At 38.5% G+C, this 23,545-nt stretch overlaps 1 protein-coding gene across 12 annotated transcripts in view; it reads left to right on the top strand.

Annotated features, from left to right (window-relative positions):
* Positions 1–23,008, top strand: part of TENM2 (teneurin transmembrane protein 2) — a 1,595,068-nt gene extending 1,572,060 nt beyond the window's left edge. For 8 of the 12 annotated variants that reach the window (XM_066977122.1, XM_066977125.1, XM_066977123.1 and 5 more), the window contains 8 exons: positions 880–1,034; positions 1,528–2,402; positions 7,674–7,849; positions 9,449–9,684; positions 14,306–14,602; positions 15,520–17,134; positions 19,785–19,915; positions 21,100–23,008. In XM_066977122.1, coding sequence (XP_066833223.1) covers positions 880–1,034; positions 1,528–2,402; positions 7,674–7,849; positions 9,449–9,684; positions 14,306–14,602; positions 15,520–17,134; positions 19,785–19,915; positions 21,100–21,861 — 4,247 coding nt within the window. In that variant the 3' untranslated portion in view covers positions 21,862–23,008. The remainder of the gene's footprint in view (positions 1–879; positions 1,035–1,527; positions 2,403–7,673; positions 7,850–9,448; positions 9,685–14,305; positions 14,603–15,519; positions 17,135–19,784; positions 19,916–21,099) is intronic. The other 4 variants (XM_066977126.1, XM_066977128.1, XM_013178432.3 and 1 more) reach the window with 1 other exon arrangement.
* Positions 23,009–23,545: the final 537 nt, after the last annotated feature.

Raw genomic sequence — 23,545 nt, 5'->3', positions numbered from 1 at the left:
TGAGAGGTTCTGTTTCTTTGTATAGGTAATAGTCTCAGTTTATAGGTACAAAGTATGTTCGTGGGACAGCACAGCTTGCATGCTTTAAGATAAGCCTCTTCATTGAAGTTGAGAAGATAAAGCTGTATCTTTGACTGGGCAATGGGATGAGTACTGCAACCACTTTAAGGCAAAATTTTTAGATGAATATTTTATTTTAGCCCAAGAAATGGACAGACAACACAGTGCACCAAATTAAAGCAGGCAAGTCAAGTGAGAAAAAGCCTGCCCTCCTTCATGACAGGCAGCACCATCCTTCTGTTCCTCCTTTTGTTTTCTATTCCTTTCCTCTTTGAGGATGTGCAAAGTGAAAGGCATTGAACCTTTTTTTTTTCCCTACTAGGTTTGAAACCCTGGTCATTTAAAAACACCAGATATTCTGCACATATTCTTTATTGTAGCAGGTCAAAGAATTTAAAAACATCCTGAAAGAATGTAATGTCATTATTTTTTCGAAACTTTTGAATCAATTCTAAAAGAATTCTAACAGTACCTCACATTTCTGAGATTATTTTTTTTTTTATTGCATCTATGTGATATTTCATACAGCATTTAAATTTAGAAATAAGTTGATGCATTCTGCTGACAACTTGGTATGTTTTGGGGATTTGTTTGGTTTTTTTCTTTTCCTTAAAGCCCCAAAGGATAAACGTGCCTTGTGCCATTTCTTCAGCAGAAGTACAGCTACTTGGAGGGTTCCAGGACCAGGCTCAGAAGCCAAAGGTACAAGTTGGAAGGCAGGAGAAGTGAACAAACTTTACCATCTTGTAAACTTGTTAATGAGATTAAGCCTACCTTGAAGCTAGGAGCTTTGCTGAGGACTGTTTTTCATACTTGCAGGAATCGCAGTGGATAAGTATGGACTCATGTATTTTGTTGATGCCACAATGATTCGAAAAGTGGATCAGAATGGAATTATATCGACTCTGCTGGGCTCCAATGACCTAACTGCCGTTCGACCTCTAAGCTGCGATTCCAGCATGGATGTCAGCCAGGTAGACTCTTGCTGCTTTTTTTCCTGTCAGCATTAGAAGAGAATGGGCATCTATTTTGGATGACTGCTTGGCCACTTAAGAAATACATTAGGCATCACAAGATGATAGCGTATTTGATTCATTACTGAAATGAGTGAACCATCTTTTTACTGTGGTTAACACAGGTTATTTATGCAACTATAGAGAAATAAGGTTGAGATAATGGGAGTTATTGTCTTAATTGCCTGTTTTTCTGTAATTATTGTAGAGCTTTCACAATGTAGCATTCATTCTTTGCACAGAAACACAATTAGCGGAAGTTACCACTGCACATAGCTTTAATATTTCCGAAAAAGAAAATAATTGTTTGAAGTAGCTGCAGTTCATGACTTAGTTTCATGATTTACGCTGATAAACCCCTCACTAATTTGCTGTTGTTACACATGGAATTTTAAACACTAGAAGTGTACTTTTCAGTTACGAGTTTTACAGTAATAATTTGTGCAACTCATAGGTACGGCTGGAGTGGCCTACTGATCTCGCTGTCAATCCCATGGACAACTCACTTTATGTCCTAGAGAACAATGTTATTTTACGGATCACAGAAAACCATCAAGTTAGCATTATTGCTGGACGCCCCATGCACTGCCAGGTTCCTGGTATAGACTACTCTCTTAGCAAACTGGCTATTCATTCTGCACTTGAATCAGCCAGTGCCATTGCCATCTCACACACAGGAGTTCTTTACATCAGTGAGACAGATGAAAAAAAAATTAATCGGCTACGCCAGGTAACTACCAATGGAGAAATATGCCTTCTTGCAGGGGCAGCTTCAGACTGTGATTGCAAAAATGATGTCAACTGTAATTGCTATTCTGGGGATGATGGGTATGCCACTGATGCCATCTTAAATTCACCATCTTCCTTAGCTGTGGCCCCAGATGGTACCATCTACATAGCTGATCTTGGAAATATCCGCATTAGGGCTGTCAGTAAAAACAGGCCCATTCTTAATTCTTTTAACCAATATGAAGCTGCATCTCCAGGAGAACAGGAGCTGTATGTCTTCAATGCTGACGGGATTCACCAGTACACTCTCAGCCTTGTTACCGGGGAGTACTTGTACAATTTCACCTATAGCAGCGATAACGATGTCACGGAGGTGATGGACAGCAATGGCAACTCCTTGAAGGTCCGTCGGGATGCCAGTGGAATGCCCCGCCACTTACTGATGCCAGATAATCAGATTGTCACGCTGGCTGTTGGCACTAATGGTGGACTCAAGCTAGTTTCAACGCAGACCCTGGAAATTGGATTAATGACTTATAACGGGAACAGTGGTCTCTTAGCAACGAAGAGTGATGAAACAGGATGGACAACATTTTATGAGTAAGAATGTTTTTGGATATATTAAGCATACATTTATTTTTCAAATGGTAGTGATTAGGCCCTGAAGTGATCCTACTGAAATTTGTTGTAGGCTTTTCACTGATGCTGAATAAGGCCTTTGCCCCTCAGTCTAGTACAATGCTGGACGTGATTAAGTGGCTGCTTGATCTCATCGGTTTTGCCATGTCCTTTAGGTGGGTATGGAACCACCTAAATTCCTGCCCATAGTTTGAGGCCAGTGAGGAATTTCACTCACCTCCAACATGAAGGACTCTGTGTGACATTCAGAAACATGTTTTTGTTTCACTAGCTTGGGCCCCTGTTCTTAGTCATCAGCAAGACCGCAGATAATTCAAATCCAAACCAGCCCCCAGCAATCTATTGCTCCTACTGAGTTGCCCATGTCTATAAACCTAAATACAGCGGTTTCTTTTGGAGCTGAAATTATCTTCCTGTTCAGACTCATATATTACTCATGGTTGATAAAATGTTGATTAACTTTACTGATTGTTCATTCTTGAGACAAGTGAGGAAATTACATCCCCAGCTATCTGTCAGACCCCTGTGTAACTTGCATAATTTGTAGATAACCCAAAAGCACATTGGTGTTCATGAGCGTATAGATTAAAAAGACAGAATTTCCTCTTTAAATGAAATTCATCAGATGAAGTTCAAAACTATATTAAAAATACAGAAACGCTAGTCAGGTTTTCTTTAATAGTTAGCTTATTCTTAATAGTCTTATTGCCATTTACTGACCAAACATTTTTTAAAATAGAATCTAAATGGAACATTCAAAATGTATGTATGACGTTTAAGTATGACAAGTCTGATGCTTTTTTTTCAGATAGTTAATTAATAATTGCTATATATCATTTCTCAAGTTACTAGCTAGAAAGGGTAAACAGGGTTTTATATTTAACTTGTATAGGCTTATCTATAGACTTGTCTTTAAGGTTACAGAATAGTGGTGATGCACACCTTTTTTAGTTTATTACTGTATTCATCTTGGCCACCACTTTCTTATTTTTTAGAGAAAATATAAGTAATGCAGGATTATAAGAAACTGTATTCAGTCTGCTGAATACATCTAAATTAGCATTGCACATCAGCGTTTTGTCCACGATGCCTTTGTTTCCCTTAAAAAGGAAAGCATTGCCCTCTCGTGGCCGTCCTCAGATGTGGCCCTGGAAATGGAACCGCTGATTTTTCATATGGACTGTTGGTAGAGATTTGTGGTTTTATTTCCTCTTTAATATTTTACTAAAGAGTATTTCGTTAACACACATTAGTTACAAAAATAATCCAGTTCTGTTATTCTTCTAGTTTATGTGAAACTGCACCCTGAAAATGCTCATGGAATTTAATTTGTACAGAATATCGATGTATGCACGTGTATATGCAGACTGACACATACACTATCTTAATATATATGTGTGAAGTTATAGATACATAGTGCATGTGTGTATGCATGCAGTGATGCACAGTGGGAACAGACAAGACTCTTAAATAGTGTAACAGCTAACAGCAGGCTCATACGGGGAAGATTTAGGGTTGGTTTGGGGCATGAAGCACACATCTTTGAAGTGGTCCTCAGTGGTATTCCACTTGGCCTTAGGAGCATCCTAAGAGAATGCTACAGTTTTCTTCTTGAATCAGCTTGTATTTTTTTATTATTTTTTAAGAGAGGGAGAATAAGTGTGCATGTACATGTATGTGGCTCTGCACCTTGCCCTGCTCTATGGTAGGTCCAAAGCTGCTCTTGCTCCTTTCTGCAATACTGTGGATGAAACTGTCCTATCTTTTCCCACCTACAAGCCATTGAGCTTGTGTAGTCCACGTTTCAAACCTCAAAGACCAGAATGTTAGCAATAAAAAGGTGACACAGGTGCCATAATACTGGACATGGGAAAACGAGTGTTACCATGAGCCTGATGAAGGGATGCAGTCCAGATGTTTGTAGCTCTCTGTGAGCATTACAAACAAATGCTGAAATGCATCTCATGACTGAACTATGACGTCCATCACATCCCTGTGGGCCTGTTTGGTGGCGCAGCATGTGTGAGCTGGTTGTGGCCAGCTCAGAGGCGCTGGGCTGTCCAGCACCATCTCCACGCTGCAGGCAGCATCGCCCAGCAGCTCACACACCTGCGGGGCCCTGGCGGCTGCTGGTGCATGCAGGCAGCGCGGGGCGGCTGCTGACACAGGAACCTGAACCCGCTCTGCCGGGTCCGGGCATGGTGAAGCGGTGTCCTTGGAAGTTGGTAGTGGGCACAGGGAGATGGTGGGTTTTTTAAGGTACTAGGATTTTAAAAGGATCCATTCACTCCCTGGAATTTTGTTAATAGAAAAAGCTTGCAGTGAAACTGTACTCTAGCTGGGGTAACAAAAGCTCCATAATTTCAGTGCATCCATCAGATCTGACTCATCTAGCCTGATGCTGTGTCATACTGTGATAGGTAGTAGCTGCTTCTAAAGAAGATACAAGATGTCCCAGACTGATCAGTATATTTTTCTGTTGCCACATTTTCTTTTTTGATTTGTTTAGAATTGGGTTCATGTCATGAAGAAGAAAAGTATATAAGCATATAATTCCTGTAAAACTTTATTCTTATTATTCAGATAAATGCCTGGTTTTTGTAGTGTACTGAGCACTTGCTCTCAGGAATGCATAAATTCAAAAAAAAACTCAATAATGTCACTTCTAAATTACAGAGTACGTAAAAGTTTTGTTCTATTCTTTTTTAACTTTTCATTTTTTAAAATAGGATTTTATTGATGCAATGGATGAAAAAGCAACGCTTTCCTTATACATTGGTATTGCAATCTATCTATATATATATCATTAAGTAGTGATTTTTTTATGTCTAGCTTATAAACTAAATGGTCTGCAGATCATCATAGAGAGTACTGTTGTTGTCTTATAAACCCTTTTAATCTCTGTCATTTCTCTTTTCAAATAGTATGACCAGCACTGGGAAAAATGCCCCATGACAGGGGTGGCAAAACACTGGTTTCTAGAAATAGCATTAGAATATTTTCATTTTTCTGTTTCAGTCTCTGTACATACTCATCCATATTTGCTCTTAGACAGTCCTTGCACTTTGAACAGAGATTTTCAATGACTAGCCCACAGCAATCCCCAGGAATTTTTCCTGAGTTAATTAAAAACCCAGCAATGTAAATGAGGAGTTTAAATTAATCTGTCTCGTTTGCATTACCTGAAATATATTTCCTGATAGGGAGTTTCACCAGCCATTTTTCTGGATGTTCACCAGGCTCTATATAGTCACTCTGAAACCACTCATCGACTTTTCTAGTTTTGTCCTAAATAACATTGTCTCTTCTGTAATATTTGACACCAAAGTATTTTCTTCATACCTCTGGTAATCACTAGGCATGCCATAGTAGCCCATATACAGACGGGGGTATCCCATTATTGACCTTTTAGGTTTCTGAAAATCCATTTTTTGTGCTGCTTGTTTTTCCTTGCTAGGTGGATGTTTGGCTGGATCAAGTTCTCCCCTCATCTATGCCTTATGCATACTTTGCAGTACTTTTTTATGGATCCTTTTATGTAGACTTAACCAAAACCCCTTTCATAGATTATCTAAATGTGTTGTTATCTTTTATCCAGTATCTTGTTGATATGGTAAAACATATGTGTGTGTATATATATATATGTATTTATATTCTAATGGGTAGAAACTTGTGACTTTTATTAAGAAAAATCATGCTGCTTAATCTTCGTTTGATCCTGAACTGCTTAAATGAACACACTATATTATTGGTTCCTTCTAGGTCGCATGATGCTTTGTTTTATTGATTTACTTCTTTGCCTAATGCTTCCGTTGGTTCTGGTAAGACTTGTTGCTCCACAGGTGATTTTTTTCCTTCCTTCTCCATAGTCAGTTGAATGGGTGCAGCCATTTGCAATGGATTTGAAAGGCATATTTTATATTTGTGTTAACTCAGGAGCCTATTTTCTATATTAATTTTGGAGATATGCTGTACAGTTCAGGTGGCCTGCTTTGAGGTTTATGAATGATTTAATTGTAAAAAATCATGTTGAAAGCACTGGTTTTTTTCTTCTTTACAGCTAAACACAGACCTACAAAGAAATCATCTAGCTTCGTGATACTAAATGTACCACTCTTCTCTTCTGTTACTCTCAGGCAGCGCAAAGGATTTACCAGTTCTCTTCCAGGCTTCTCAATCCCTGGATTTCTACACTGGAAGGATGACCAGTTGGTTTCAGTCTCTACCTAAACTTTTCCCTTTATCTACACAGGACATTTTTTCCTTGTCTTTCTGCTGTGCGCTTTGGTAGAGGCTGGGTGAGAGACTCTTGCACAAGTAGAGAATTGCAGCAACTAGAGGAATACTGATTTTGTGTTTCAGGTTCCCTTTTCTTGCCCTTAAAATCCAAAGGATTGATTTTTTAGCATATTTATGCACAGAAATATAGCATATGAAAGGAAAGGGAGAAATGGTATGATTTGATTCCAGGGAGCATTCCTACTTTGCCCCCTCCCCGGGCTTTGTAACTCTAAATAAATCAAGTGGCTGCTCTAAGGTTCAATAAACTCGTGGAGAGCCCTCTTACTTTTATTATTATTATTATTATTTATTTTTATGCTTCTGGAGCACTTAATTACTCTTATAAGGTATATTTTGACTGCAGCCCTTTGTGCAGCTCCAACCTGTCCTGTTCTTTAACTTCTCATTCTTCATCTTTATGAGCAAAAGATTCACCCAAAAATGCAGTGCAAGTACCACAGATAAGATCTAAATGAAATGATTAGGTTCTCAAGCTGATGTCTCTTATTGCAAATTTATTCCTTGATATGTCATTTAAAATCCTACTTAGTAGTTTTCACTAAGTATTCAGTTGCAAATGTGCAGTGTACGCAATTGTATATGGTAGTATCCATAATGATGCCACTTCTGTAGAGTGAAATGCAACAAATAAGCTATAGATGAATTTACTAACTGTAATTGAGCCACATATCACTCTGTATATCCATAATAATCAATTTTAAAAGAGACTAGCCTGAATTTACACTCATGTAGCTGAGATCAGTATCTCTAAAATTAATATTTCATCATCATAGACTCTTTCAACAACAGAGAAATAGTTAGGGCCAAAATGTTCTTGAAAATCTGTTTCATTCTGTGTTTTTGCAAAAAATTGGTGCATTATTAATACATTGGGTATTGAAATGAACATATATCCTCATGCTTTTTTGCTCTTACTAACTTTTCTATTAGCTATGATCATGAAGGGCGCCTGACCAATGTAACACGTCCCACTGGAGTGGTAACTAGCCTTCATCGAGAAATGGAAAAGTCTATTACCATCGACATTGAGAATTCTAATCGGGATGATGATGTCACGGTCATCACAAATCTCTCCTCTGTGGAGGCTTCCTATACAGTTGTTCAAGGTACCAAAGTGCACTTCTCAGCACATCTCCTAACCACACACACAATTTGAGAAAGCAATTCTCAAAAGATTTGTGTCATAAGTACAGTCATGAGCAGGGGAAAAAGTATAAGGTTTGCAAGACAAACTCTCATAAAGCTCATTCCTAAAATGACAGGTCTTCAGGACAGGTAAGAGACATTTCACAATCATACTTTGCTTCAAATATGTGTGGTCATTATCTGCTGATGAAAGTTAGTCCTGCTGTTACCTCTTGTATCAGGTTCACTTTACCCACTCACATATTTCTCTGTACTTCACTGCAAAATTGGTTCTGACTTCACTGCCACAAAGATGCGGTCTGACTGATGAATGTTGGCTATCTGTGTAAAAGCCCTTGTGGAGAAACAGGCTCAGGTACTTTTTATTATTAGACATAAATCTTCCAAATTTTTAGACTACCATTAAGTAAAATGTAAAACAGCACCAGCGGATGATCTTGTGCCATAATTAGCACATCAGAGAACAGCATGACAGCCCAAGCATGTCAGAAGAGATTATCAACAAAATGGTTAAATGTTTATGTAGAGCTTTCCAGCACCCACCCATTGTTTCTGATGAAGCAAAAGCAATCACAGTTATCAAAGATAGACCAAAATAAGTTTGGTGAATGATGAGGATTTTTTAATTAAGATATAATGTCACTGGAATAAGAATATCATCACTGAACAATAGTGTCTTCCTGACATAAATGTCAACATTTATACACTATTATACCGTGACATGCATGGTTACAAAGACTTTATTTCTCTTATACCAGTTGATTAATTATGTAGATGCTGTTCTTTTGTCAGACAAATATTGATGCTTTGGTGACAGCTGCACACTACAGCTCTCCATCCTAATTGTCTTGGAATAGACGTCACCGTGTCAGAGTTGAGAGAATAGCACTGCTGTAAAAGTACTGGATTACTTTTATAACTTTTCTCAGAAAGCAAAAAGGCCAGGTGTGTAATTGGCTAGGACAGTTCTTGTGTGGCAGAATGAAGAATGACAAATAGGGGACTGTGGCTGCCAGCTTTTATTGTTGGAGCCTCGTACCTTGAGGATTTAAAGCTAAACTAATTCTGTTCAAAGCACCTCCTTGGAGACAGTTTCTAAACAGAGACAGAAAAAGAAGAGGAGCTTACTTGTTCACACCCATAAAGAGTCCAACAGTTGTGTGGAGTTTTTTGTTTGTTTGTTTGTTTGTTTTCTTTTTATCCTAGAATTTAATGTTTTGTTGTTTATCCAGCAGTTCAGTTTTCAGGACTTTTTGTTCATATTAGAAATAAATTACGTGGTTGAAATATATCACTGTGCATTTTGATTCATAATTAAGACTAAAGGAAAAACGTAATGAAATAAACATAGTATCTCTCTGCAGGCTCACTGTTACACTACTGTTCTTTACATGAATCAGTAACATCTGTAATTTCCACCATAGTACCACGTAAGTGGTAATTGCAGGCTGACTTCATTTAACATCAACAGGAGTGCAATAAAAAAACAATCAAATTAAGCTATGTGTTTTCTTTATGACTGGAGTAGCTAAATTATTTTCTTTTCATTATTGCTGTAGATCAAGTGAGGAACAGCTACCAGCTCTGTAATAATGGTACTTTGAGAGTGATGTATGCCAATGGCATGAGCATTAGCTTTCACAGCGAACCTCATGTCCTGGCCGGGACTGTAACTCCCACCATAGGACGATGTAACATTTCTCTACCAATGGAAAATGGTTTGAACTCAATTGAATGGCGTCTGAGGAAAGAACAGATTAAAGGCAAAGTGACTGTGTTTGGAAGGAAGCTCAGGGTAAGTAGAATTATTGTAGTGGCAGCATTACAATAATGGTCTTTTCTTCTGTGGGCAGACAACTTTCCATTTAGAAGAACATGTCTTTTCTATTTTTACTTCGTGAAAATGTGCAGCTCTCGGATTGTCTTTGGTGTGAGAATCTTTTCTTTGTTTGAGAGGCCAGTTAAGTACATGGAATCACCTTCTGTAATAAACTGTAGGATTTTCATTACTAAAAGCATTCCAAAAGAGGTTGGTAAAAATACCCGGCATATTGCTGCAAGTGAGGAAAAAAAAATCTAGCCAGTCATTTGTAAAAATTCTAGGGCACGCTTTACACAGTTAGTCTGTGAAGCCAACACTATTACTGTTGGAGTGATTACATTCTGCTTCCCTAAAATCCCCCTACAGTTACATCAAGACAGGCATATTGTGTTGATTCCCTTTCCTAAATGGCATGATTGGAAAATAATTGCCAGAATTACAAAGTCATAAGCATAGGAAATGAAAGACACTCTGGTCATGTAATCCATCCCCTGCCAAATGAAAGATCTGCTGCATCCAGATTAACCCCATGCTCTGCTCATCTAGCTTGTATTTCACCCCTTAAATACCCAAACTTTCTCTGGTTTCCTCAGCATATATAGTTTTGAAAGGGTTTTGAGATACTGGGCAGAAAGAAAAAAATGTAGCGCTGATCCAAATCCGGGTTCTTCCAAATAATTCTTTAATGTCATTGGTCATGAGATACAGTTCTGTATGTTCAAGATGACCACATTAAATGCAATATATGTAGCCAACTACTCAGTAATTTACAAAAATTAATTAGACTAGGATGTTAAATTTTGATATTTCCTATTGCTTAACATTTAATTCACAGTCTTGAACTAACAAGTCTTTCCTTATTTTCACAAATCCTCAGAATGTGCACGTATTTGTGAGAGAGGGAAGATTAGACGAAAAATGGAATAAGATTAGCAGCTAATCCTTAATGGCTAAATTTCATGGCTGTGTAATTGATTTTTGATGTGTTGACCTGCAGAAATTGACTGTAAGTAGAAAATAGATCAGCTCTGCATTTTGACTAGGTGTTCAAAATAAAAATAAATAGGACCTTAAAATGAAACTGCTGTAATCCTAACTCTCAATACTAAAAATTTAATAGAGGTACTTGTGGTAATTAGCTGAAGTTAAACACGTCTTAGAGCTGAAACCTCGCTTGAGATGGATTTTCTTGCATCATGTTTATGCAAATCAAAACACCGCTTTATCTAGCAACACCTCAACATTTAATTGTCTGGTGTTAGTTCCTGTAACAATAATCACATATCCATTTAGCTCTTTTAAATGAAAATCACTATGAGATTATAACAGGTTGAGTGGACTGAAAATGAAATTTGAAAATGAGGGAGAAAGCATAGAATTTATTTGCATCTCATTTTTATTCTAATTCATCTTTATAAATTGTTTAGTGAATGAAATAGAGCAACTGTGCTGGAAAATCGGGGGGAGCAGGTGGTAGGCAGGGCAGCCGTGGCACCTATAGGTACAGACAGCGAAGGGCTGCTGCAGAACAGACGCGGTGTCAGGAAGACCAATGGGAGGGTGTGTAGAGCCATCGCCTGAATCCCAAATTCAGGATGAACTATTAGTGAAAGGTGTTATTATGTGGGACTCATCTCTTAGAGAACTTACTGTTAATTTTCATTCTTGGATTTATTCGTACGTGTTGGCAGCTGAATGTGAAGTACAGGTGGAAGTACAGACCCTTCAACTGGGTTGAAGACGATAGAGCAGTTGTTCCTTCATTCTTTGTTCCCATTTCTTATAAGTATCAGACACACGAACAGAAGCGGGAACAAACGTGGACCTCCTCCAGCAACGTGCATCAGGCACAAAGTCACACGAGCTTAACAAACACGATGTGTTTTAATAGGGGCAGACCATGAAAGTGGTTGTACCAAGTAACTTGCACAACGACTGCATGTCCCTGAAGGCTTTGAACCCTTTTCGCTCTGAGACATTTGCCCTTTTCTCCAGGTAGTGCTGTCACCTGTGCTTCCCCAGCTACACGCACCTGGAGGCGGTCGGGCTGTACCTGCAGGGCTCTGTGGACGTGCCTAGGTGGGCTTGGGTCCCCTGGAAGGGGAGAGCTGTACCTCCCCTTTACATCACCCAGCTCACTGCCCACTGCTATTTTATGTGCCTCACGTCCGATGTCTTGCTAGTATTTTCAGATAAAGTCTAGATAATTTCATTCAGAAGAGGTTTTGATACACTGCAACTTAAGGGATTTTTGTTGCAAGACCTCTTACCAACGCACAGAAGGGCTCTTCCCTATTGTGACTTGTTCAGCGGCAGCGAAAGGAAGTAACAGATGTGCATGTAGGTAGCAGAACAAAAGAGAAATGGCTTGTTAGATAATCTTCAGTCATGATATTTGCCATAGTGTTATTAGTGTTCCCAAGAAGAGTGGGAGTTCGTCATTTTGTTTGGGTTTCTATATAATTAATATGACACTACAATTACACTCTGTGGTTTTACTTATTTTACAAATGAAAATGAAGTTACTGAGTTATCCAGGCAGGTGCTTCTTTGTTCTTTAAGTGATGTTTATCTATGTGCATAGCTCTTCTTCTGTGTAATCATTTTAAAAACTAATACTTTAGTTAACTAAGGGAAAAAAAAAATAACCTTTATAACATCTTTGGGAAGAGGGAGGATACCTGGAATCAGACTTTCCTACATGCAGATTACAGTTATACTTTCTGTGCTGGAGGGCAGAAAGGGAGGAAACCACAGAAAACCCAACTGCTTTATGAAGCTTCAGAAATTTAAAATAAAAGGCTAAAATTTGATTCTTAATGTTTCTGAAAGACTGAAAAAAAAAAAAAAAAGAAAAAAATAAACTCTGCCTATCCATAAAAGATCAGGATCTTTCCATCATAGGCTAGTTTTTTATTTTAATGTGACAGCTAAATGTTTTTGAGAAGCTTTCTCCTGCTTCCCCAAGACCTCTGTGAGGGAAAGAATTTTAACTTGTCTATGTCATAAGGATCAATCTCTCATTTACAAAGGTAAATGGTTGAGAAAGTACTGATGTTGAGTTGCCTTCCATAGCTTTGTTTCCATTAGAATGGGAGAGCAGCAGAATATGATTTATTTTGCCAGGATGTTTTAAAAAAAATACCCTGTCTTTGCTTTGACTCACAGGAGAAGTTGGTGCTGGAAAAACCTTTGGGAAAACCTACAGAAAAAAGCTTTTCCTAATGATTGCCGCTGAGGAAATGCAAACTGCTAAAGAGCTAAATTTTATTAATGGAAAAAATGAGGATAATGAGCGATAATTTGAAATAATTACTTCTTTACAAACACAAAATTGTATTAATTTTAAATTTGCTTTCAGTATAACTGAATTACTACAGAGTAGGTTGGGATGGGAATTGGGTTTACCCCTGCCAGTGAAAATATCTCAGAATAACTTTTATGTCCTCGAGAAAGGCTCAGGGTTAATTTACATATTGTTTGATGTGCAGTTTAATTTTGGATAACAGAAAACGTTGCTTAATCAAAGCTACTGTAAAACATAAGCTGAAGAACAAATTCCAAGAAACTGATGAATACTTTTTAAGTAGTCATTGCTGTCAAATGATATCTAGTTTAAAGACTTCTACTTTATTAATGACGCATCTACAATTAAATTACTTAAGAAGCTTTATCAGATTACAGCATTAGCCTGAATTCTGTGGTTTAGCCTCCAGTGAATATATTTTTATATCTCTCATTATAACACTTTCAGTAGAAACCTCACCATTTGGCATTCTTATACTTCTTTGTTTCTGCTTTGCTCTTTTAAAAAAAAAAAAGGTAAAAAAGTCAGGGACTGAAACACTTCATGTTGTGCTTTAATTTGAAAATTGTAACTGAAAAATCTGGATAAAATGAAAAATATTTAACCTAATTACTTAGAACATTTGTTTCACACAACCAGAACTCCATCCCAGCCTGTATTACTGGGATTTTTGATCAGAAGAAATGAAACACAACCCAGCTGATGGGGTTGCTTGAGAGATCTCTTGAATGTTTGGAAAGTAAATGAAGAATGCACTAATGGAATCAGTTAGTAAGCAGGGTGTTCCAGCTACAAAACCTAAGTGGCTAAACCTCCAAGGAGATTATAAAATCGCTTTTTTTTTCTACTGTCCTTGGAGTCATTGTAGGGAAAAAGGCTCAGAACTACTGATAGCAGAAGTAGAATGCAGAATCAGAACTACTAATAGCAGAAATAGAGAAGTTACTTCCATGCAGAATCACTCATTTTGCTGCTAAGTGTTAACTATCTGCAATTTAAGACATAGGTATGTGGTATTTCTGTCCACTCTGACAAGAGGGAAGTCTTTGTAAGACTACAGCTCCCATGGTGTGGGGAGATGGGAGATATCCCAGTAAAACACTTGAAGCAGCATATTTGAAAATACCTAGAAGTGGAACATCAAAGCCTGTTAATTAGAAAGCGTCCTACACTTTTCAAAAATTGGGGGAAATTTCATTCTGCTTATGCATGCTACTTTCACTATGGAAGTTCATACAAGCATAGTGCCCACTGGTCACTGAATACAGCCTTCTTTCATTTCAATAGGTTCATGGAAGGAATTTACTGTCCATTGATTACGACCGGAATATACGCACAGAAAAAATCTATGATGATCACCGGAAATTTACACTGAGGATAATTTATGATCAACTAGGACGGCCTTTCCTTTGGCTGCCTAGCAGTGGTCTGGCTGCTGTCAACGTGTCCTATTTCTTCAATGGACGCCTGGCTGGGCTTCAGCGTGGTGCCATGAGTGAAAGAACAGATATAGATAAGCAAGGCAGGATCATATCACGCATGTTTGCGGATGGGAAGGTTTGGAGCTACACCTACCTAGAAAAAGTAGGTGATGTAGTCTTATGTTCTGACGTTAGCTACAAAGAGACAGTACTACTCCACTTTGTTTTTAAGCACTGTATATAACATATTAACACAAAAAATATCTAAAATTTGACATGCAGTTACATATGATGTAAGCTGTTAATAATCCCTTTGTACTTGATCTCAAAAGTTCTTAGTTTTCAATTAGTCAACTGAATTTGACTTATTTTTAATGTTAAGTACTTTGTTCATGGTTTTTATCTTTTGGTAAAGATAAAAAGCAAGTAGGCCACCACATAAGTAGCATAAACTAATATAATGAATTGTGCTTAACTGAGACCAAAACCGCATGACTAAACCTGACCAAAAGTTCAAGTAGAAACAGGTAATTCATCTCTAATCATTATGTATTAAAATAAAATATTATAATGCATTTTTATTTATCCTAATTAAGATTCTTTAATCATGAAAGCCTTAAATACTTCAAAACTGCATATTATTTTCCCTCTCCCTTCTTTGAATCTGTTGTTTTAAGCAAGCCAGAGCTGATGTTTTCTTAGTTTCTCTTGTGTTTCATGGCAATAGCTGTGAATTGCTATTGCTAGCAGAAAGATAAATCAAGTAATTTACCTAACTCCTCTGCATCCTTAAAGAAAAAAAAAAAAAATCCTACTAAAGGGGAGGGTAGCTAATAGGTTGCTAACCTACACTTTCTCTGGAGTGTCAGCATATCGATTTCCAAGCAGCAGATCCTCTCATCCAGCAATCTGACAATACTCCAGAGCAGCTTTGTACCCCTAACTAATGTATATATGTCTCTTTTTATTAATTTAACGTTACTGCCTCCTCAGTAAACTTTTCTTTTTTTAAATGCCCTCTCAGAGGTCACGAGCTGAAAGACAGTAACTGTGGGTGTGTTGTTTTTTTCTTCTCTATAGTCGATGGTACTACTGCTTCAGAGCCAACGGCAGTACATCTTCGAGTACGATTCTTCAGACCGGCTCCATGCTGTTACTATGCCTAGCGTTGCTCGGCACAGCATGTCAACTCACACGTCTGTTGGCTACATTAGGAATATTTATAATCCTCCTGAAAGCAACGCATCAGTGATTTTTGATTATAGTGATGATGGGAGGATTTTGAAAACATCATTTTTAGGTACTGGTCGACAAGTCTTTTACAAGTATGGGAAGCTATCCAAATTATCTGAGATTGTTTATGACAGTACTGCAGTTACTTTTGGATACGATGAAACTACAGGTGTCCTAAAAATGGTGAATTTGCAAAGTGGAGGATTTTCTTGTACAATCCGCTATCGTAAAATTGGTCCTCTTGTTGACAAACAAATCTATAGATTCTCTGAGGAAGGTATGGTCAATGCAAGGTTTGATTATACATATCATGATAATAGTTTTCGAATTGCGAGCATCAAACCTATAATAAGCGAGACACCTCTTCCAGTTGATCTTTACCGTTATGATGAGATTTCTGGCAAAGTAGAACATTTTGGCAAATTTGGAGTTATTTATTATGATATAAATCAAATTATTACTACAGCAGTTATGACACTGAGTAAACACTTTGATACCCATGGGCGCATTAAAGAAGTTCAATATGAAATGTTCAGATCTCTGATGTACTGGATGACTGTACAATATGACAGTATGGGAAGGGTAACTAAGAGAGAACTGAAACTTGGTCCATATGCCAACACAACCAAGTACACCTACGATTATGATGGAGACGGACAACTGCAAAGCGTAGCAGTAAATGATAGGCCAACCTGGCGTTATAGTTACGATCTGAATGGAAATCTTCACCTTCTGAATCCTGGAAACAGTGTCCGACTGATGCCTCTGCGCTACGATCTAAGAGACAGGATTACGCGCTTAGGTGACATACCCTACAAAATCGATGATGATGGATTCTTGTGTCAACGAGGCTCAGATGTATTTGAGTACAACTCCAAAGGACTCTTAACAAGAGCTTACAACAAAGCAAATGGGTGGAGTGTTCAGTACCGTTACGACGGACTTGGCCGAAGGGCTTCCTGTAAGACTAACCTAGGGCATCATCTACAGTACTTTTATGCTGATCTTCACAACCCAACAAGAGTAACTCATGTCTACAATCACTCCAATTCAGAAATTACCTCTTTGTATTACGATTTGCAAGGCCACCTCTTTGCAATGGAGAGTAGCAGCGGGGAAGAATATTATGTTGCCTCTGATAACACAGGCACTCCGTTAGCTGTATTCAGCATCAACGGCCTCATGATCAAACAGCTTCAGTACACGGCGTATGGGGAGATTTATTACGACTCTAACCCCGATTTCCAGCTGGTTATTGGGTTCCATGGAGGGCTGTATGATCCTTTAACCAAACTCGTCCATTTTACCCAAAGGGACTATGATGTCCTTGCTGGACGCTGGACATCTCCTGATTACACGATGTGGAAAAACATTGGTAAAGAACCTGCCCCTTTCAATCTGTACATGTTCAAGAGTAACAACCCCCTCAGCAATGAACTGGATCTAAAGAATTATGTAACAGGTGAGACTTCATTGCTTTTTTTTTTATAAATAACAATAATAATAATAAGTTTGGGCGTTCATTTGGGGAGGAAATCAGACTTCCCCTTACTAACCAGTTTGCTGATATGGGAGCATCCAGGTCAGGCCATTTTCCTTTTTGTGCTGTTGGGCCGTTTTCCTTTTTGTGTCTGGGGCTTTTGTTCTTTGATACTGCTCCTCCGGTGCTAAAAGAGAAGCTGCAAAGAATAACGGGAAGGGAAAAATAAAGTATTTTTGGCCTAAATATTCAATTTCAACTAAGTCATAGTGCTCTTCATATTGAACTCAGTACTGTATGGAGCTGTGTCCATGAAATGTTTAAAGAAAAGAGACATCTCCTACAAGAAACACTGGCAGGTTAGTTGGAGAATCAGGAACCAGAACTTCTCAGTATCTCTGCCCTTCAGGGCTGCTTTCAAAATTAACTCCTAAGTTAGCCCATGGGCACATTATGAATTAGCACCAAGAATGGATTTAATTAAACCTCACTGTCCCATTTGGCTTTTAATATGCAAACTGTCTTTAATCTTTAAAACAAAAACCTTGATTTTTTCACAATCATTTCCTCCTGTAAGGTTTAGGAAATTTTATGGAATGTGTACAGCTCAGAAAGAGAAACAATAAAATAGTTTTGATCATGTATTCTAGAACTGGGTAAAACTTGTAATCTCTTCTTAATTAGTAATAATTTTTCACTTAGTAAGATCACACAGCACTTGCAGTAGCTGCTGGCAATTTTTAAAAGGAAAGGTAATTAACACGTCTTCAGGAAAGGCATTTTTCAAAGTTGAATCTGTAGTATACAATAATTAGAGCAATGATATTGTAAAAAATGAGCTATCTTAATTTTAGCAGTAATTTGAATTTCAAGAAAAGTGTGCATTTCCTTCAAAGAAAATCATAGCAGGTTTCATTAGTTCTTTGGGACCTGGTTGTATGTGTAACACGCTATTGGCTTTACTGTAGCTGCTTTGCAATTTGAAGATAGTGGGATTTGTACCTGATAAGGTCAAAATATTGACTTAAACTACCTTGGGATCAAACTCTGTTGTCCTAAATTCAACAAAATTCTATTTGCATCCACAACTGTTTGGTTGCAATCTTCAATACCATCTTCTGATATTTTGCTATAGTCAGAAGTTACATTTATTTCATTTATCCATCCATTGGCTGAAATCCTGGAAAATATATTGAAATGTATTGCGCTTTGGTACAACACATACCTTGTAGTCTGTAAAAAAATTCAAAATTTCATTGATGATGTAAATATTTGTTGTTCTATTCGAATTGTTGCTCTATGCAGATTGCTCATAAGCAAGTTGTCTTGCACAAGTGATTGTGTTGGCACCCTGGTTTTCATATTGAAAAAAAAAACAAACCTCTCTCTCATGTAATTGGAGATGCATAAACATATCTTCACAGAAACAGAACATTTTACTACTCACTTCACTGTAGGGATGGCTAAGAAAAGGAGATGTTTGCTGTCAGATATCCACAACCAATAGGTATTACCCTTTCTGTGATGCAACGTTACCACTGCTAAAACTTTTGGGGAAGCAGGTGCTGGGTCGGGGCTGAGCACGCCCTGGAGGTTTGCAGCTGCAGGCAGGTGCTCCACAGGCACCCTGCATGCCGCGTGCCTGCCTGCTGCAAGCACCGCACTCAGTAATAGTGCCGGGAGCTGCTGCAGGCCTGTGAGGAGAGAAGGCCTCTGGGAATGGCAGAGGAGGTGGCTTTAAAAAATGGTTGTGATGAAATGAACACAGTCCAGGTGAAATGAGAAGTTCCTGTGCCCCCACACCGTCTCTTAGCCTGCGACAGCCAGAAAAGAGAAGGAGGAAACATGAACTTCTCTTTTTGATGTTCAAAACCATCTTTTTGATAACCACAATAAATCATTAGTTCTCTGTACCTGCCGAATGAGAATTACTGCTATTTACTTAGCGAAAGTTACTTGCTCTTTTTCAACTAGAAATGAAGGCAGGGCTTTTCAGGTCACACCGAGCACTGGGTCTCCCCGAGGCACATCCCAGCGCGGAGCCATGACCCTGCCGGGCAGCCCCTCACCTGCTGGCTGTGCCTGGTGTGTGGGGAGGCTGCCTGTGGTCTCGAAATGCAGACGTCTGAACTTCCAGCCTGGCTTCTGACTGCCGTTACTTAATGGAGCCTCCTGAGACCGGATGACAGCTAATGGGAGTAGGACATAGAAGAGAAGCCGTGCATTTTCCCAGGGGACTTCACAGTGTTCTCGGGGGTACTAACCTAATATAAAGCATCGTTTCACAATCTCGTTTATGGGTTACGTTAACCCTGTCAGAAGGTGTCAGAGATGGGACAAGTATTGCCTACAGTAAAGGGTTTTTCCATGTGCTATCGTGGAAAAAGAATGAGAGGTGGTGTATCACTGATCAACTATTCAGGATAAATTTGAAGCAACAGTACCTGTGTTTGTTTGCTGTGGAATACTCAGTTCTGTAAAGTGCCATGCTGCAATATGAATTATAAATTCAACTTGGATTTATACTTGATACTTGAAACTAAGGAGGTCAAAGGTAGATTTCCTGAATTTATGGATTTCTTGTACTTATGCACATTTATTTCTCACTTGCCTGCTTACTTTTGATTTTCAGATGTCAAAAGCTGGTTGGTGATGTTCGGATTTCAGCTCAGCAACATTATTCCTGGTTTCCCTAGAGCAAAAATGTACTTTGTGTCACCGCCATATGAGTTGTCTGAGAGCCAAGCATGTGAAAATGGACAGGTAGGCAGAAAAGTGAAGTTCTTTTTCTTGGTACATTTGCCCCACTCTATGAATAGAACTGCTGGCTCCTCGGTACAGTGCAAGGCCACACATTTATTTCATCAGGGCAAAATGGAAGTGAGTATAGCTAGATTTTATACTAATGAACAGATGCCTTTCTTGCCAGCCTTCGTTGTTATCATAATGGTGGTGTCATTAGTTTGTCTTTTATTGAGTTCTTCCTTGATTAACGAGTTGTAACATGATTAACTTGATTAACAATGACAAAAGGAAACTCTGCATGGTAAATTATCATCTGTTGTACCTTTGGTAAAATTATCCTAATAACCTGCGTGTTACAATGAACTTAGGTTGGTACTTTGCTGTACTGCTAAGAAATGGTTTTACTCCCCGCCCTCTAATAGGATTTGTCATCATTTTTTGTTTGAAGCTTTTCTCATAGAGGCTTTGGTTTGCTACTGCTGTTACAGTGTTTATTCTTGTCAGGTTAAGGGTGGGAAATGGTATAAGCATTCTGCCTTTATAATAGATTCCAGCCAGTTTAATATACTTAAAAGGAGTAGTAGGCCAATTTCAAACTTAGTCTGTGCTAGATTTGCTTCGCATTTATGGAAGTACAACTGATATGACCGTGTAAACCAAAACATAACCGTTTTACTTGCTTCTAAGTCATTTGAGAATTTAAATCCTCTCTCAGGAATTAACTTTGATATTTTGGAGCCCAAATCTCATTTCCAAAAAGTTTACGTTCATAAGCATTTTAGTCCTATACACCAACTGAAATCTCTGGGCAAAAGTATCCAAAAGTTAAGTGCCATCTTTTAACAAATTGATTCTGTTTTAAGATCTGATTAAAACTGTGTTAGACTTGGATTTTAGTTATTCTTGTAATTGACATCATAGTCCGAATAGAGATTTGTGGTACATATTTGCTACAAAAGGTGATTTGTGAGAAACCTTTTATTTGGCGTTATTGATAGCAAAATAATTTGCCAGATGTGTTTTTACCTGATCATGAACGTTATCTGTGTATGGGCAGGTAATCGAGGGTGGTCTTTCTACAGCCTAGAATTTTTTGCTGTGTACCTTTTCCTTAGAAAAGCAAAAGCAAAGATTAGCACTGTTCTCTGACATCAGTATTTTCATGTCTTTATCTTTTTTGGTGTTTTGTTTTGTTTTCCCAGCTAATTACAGGAGTTCAGCAAACAACAGAAAGACACAATCAAGCTTTCATGGCTCTTGAGGGACAGGTCATATCTAAAAGATTACACGCCAATATTAGAGAAAAAGCAGGTCACTGGTTTGCAACAAGCACTCCTATTATTGGGAAAGGAATCATGTTTGCTGTAAAGGAAGGCCGTGTAACCACGGGCATTTCCAGCATAGCCACAGACGATAGCAGAAAAATTGCTTCTGTCCTTAACAGTGCTCACTACCTGGAGAAAATGCACTACAGCATCGAGGGGAAGGATACTCATTACTTTGTCAAGATAGGCTCAGCTGATAGCGACCTTGTAACCCTCGCGATGACCAGCGGGCGGAAGGTCCTGGACAACGGAGTAAATGTGACCGTTTCCCAGCCAACTCTCCTAATCAATGGAAGGACTCGACGGTTCACGAATATTGAATTTCAGTACTCCACCCTGCTGATCAACATCCGCTACGGGCTAACTGCTGACACGCTGGACGAGGAGAAGGCGAGAGTGTTAGACCAGGCTCGGCAGCGAGCCCTGGGGTCAGCATGGGCCAAGGAGCAGCAGAAGGCACGGGATGGCCGCGAGGGCAGCCGCGTATGGACAGACGGAGAGAAGCAACAGCTTCTGAACACGGGAAGGGTTCAAGGTTACGAGGGATATTATGTCCTGCCTGTGGAGCAGTACCCAGAGCTAGCAGACAGTAGCAGCAACATCCAGTTTTTAAGACAGAATGAAATGGGAAAGAGGTAACAAATTAACCTGCTGTCATCCTTTGCTGGATGAATCAGTAGTCATAACTGTTATCTCCTCTCCTAAGGAGATGAAGACCTACATGGGGGCACTAGGCTGAGCTACTTTGGGATAGTAAGTGGCAAAAAAAGCTCATTTTTTGAGTTAAATGCTACTGTTCAAGTGATTAAAAACCACATCCTGAAGTGGACTAAAGCCTGACTGAAAACTCTAACCATACAAATTAAACAGTACCCCTGAAATATTACCCACTTGTTCTGGGTCTAACGAAAAATAAAAAGAAGGCCTCGTATTGTATTACCTCACTCCATTCACACGTGAGCAAACTAAGAAATCCAAGTGGGCCACTTTCACTAACCAGCTGATGAAACACAAATGATTCAGACTGCTTGTTTGATGAATATCCAAGAGGTTTTCATTTAAAGCAAAATACAGGTGCATTTAAAACATGACTTTGGGGTGATTTGTGTGTAGCAACTGGAGGAAAATGAGAATGCAAGTGAGAGCACACTGGAAATAGTAAAGGAAAATATATTTAAGAATAACAAAACTGCACTTGCACTCTGACCCTCCATTTGTCTGGCCTGAAGTTTAACTTATTCAAAGAGGGCAGAGTGTAAAGTTACATTCAAAATGGTGGCTATAAATCACTACAAATAAATTTCATACTCTGTTTGTCTTTGAAGATTTCCATTGTGGACAGTATAACACAGTTACAGGGTGTAGTCTGTTTAGATTCAGTAGTTTGTTGGTATCAGTTCCAGTAGAGCTGTGGGCATTGTGTTACACTATTGCAAATGGGCACCACGTCAGATCACCCTGTACATACATCAGCCAGAAGGCACAATCACTGTTTCAGATTTAAAAATTATTAGTGTGTTTGTTTGGTCGAGAAACTGAGACAATCACATTACAGTCACCACAAAAAAAATAAAAAAATAAAATTAAAAAAAAAAAAGTCTAATAAGAACTTTGGTACAAGAACTTTTTTGTAATATACATGTATGAATTGTTCATTGAGTTTTTATATTAATTTTAATTTGCTGCTAAGCAAAGACTAGAGACAGGCAAAGATAATTTATGGCAAAGTGTTTAAATTGTTTATACATAAATAAAGTCTCTAAAACTCCTGTGAATTATTTGTCTTCCATTGTGAAATCTGTTAAAAATTAAAAAATATTAGTGTGTCAATATCATCTCATACATGCAGCATCTTCTATGTAGCAGTGATCGTTGTAGCATGGATTCCGCAGAGGGACGTTCCTTTGACCTCTGGGTAAGCCAGTCCTATATACACATCACCTGAAATTCTGTTCAGGACAGCAAAAAAACGGGTAAATGCGCTTAGAACTTCCCTCTCTGCACCTGGTGACTAGTAACCCTCAGACTGCCATGTTACAATCCTGAAATTAGTTTAATTGCACCAAAGTAGCTTCAAAACTACTTGAAACTACATTGAAAATGCAGTTACACTGTATTAAATGGAACATGGAAAGACTTGCTGTGAGCCCAGGAGCCTCCACAAAATCTATCTTCTTTGTGATACTGCTTGTTTCTACCACATTTAAAAATCGGAGGTAAGATCAAAGACCTTCTAAGCAGTCACTCCTGATGATGTTAAAAGGGAACCATCCATCAGCAAGAGCCCTGCTGCTTTTATCTCATTTAAGTATGTACTCAGAGA

Source organism: Anser cygnoides, chromosome 14 (genome assembly GCF_040182565.1).
Source record: "Anser cygnoides isolate HZ-2024a breed goose chromosome 14, Taihu_goose_T2T_genome, whole genome shotgun sequence".
In the NCBI taxonomy this organism is placed as follows: Eukaryota; Metazoa; Chordata; class Aves; order Anseriformes; family Anatidae; genus Anser; species Anser cygnoides.
The sequence above is the reverse complement of the archived record's forward strand: the minus strand, read 5'-3'. Positions and strand labels throughout refer to the sequence as shown.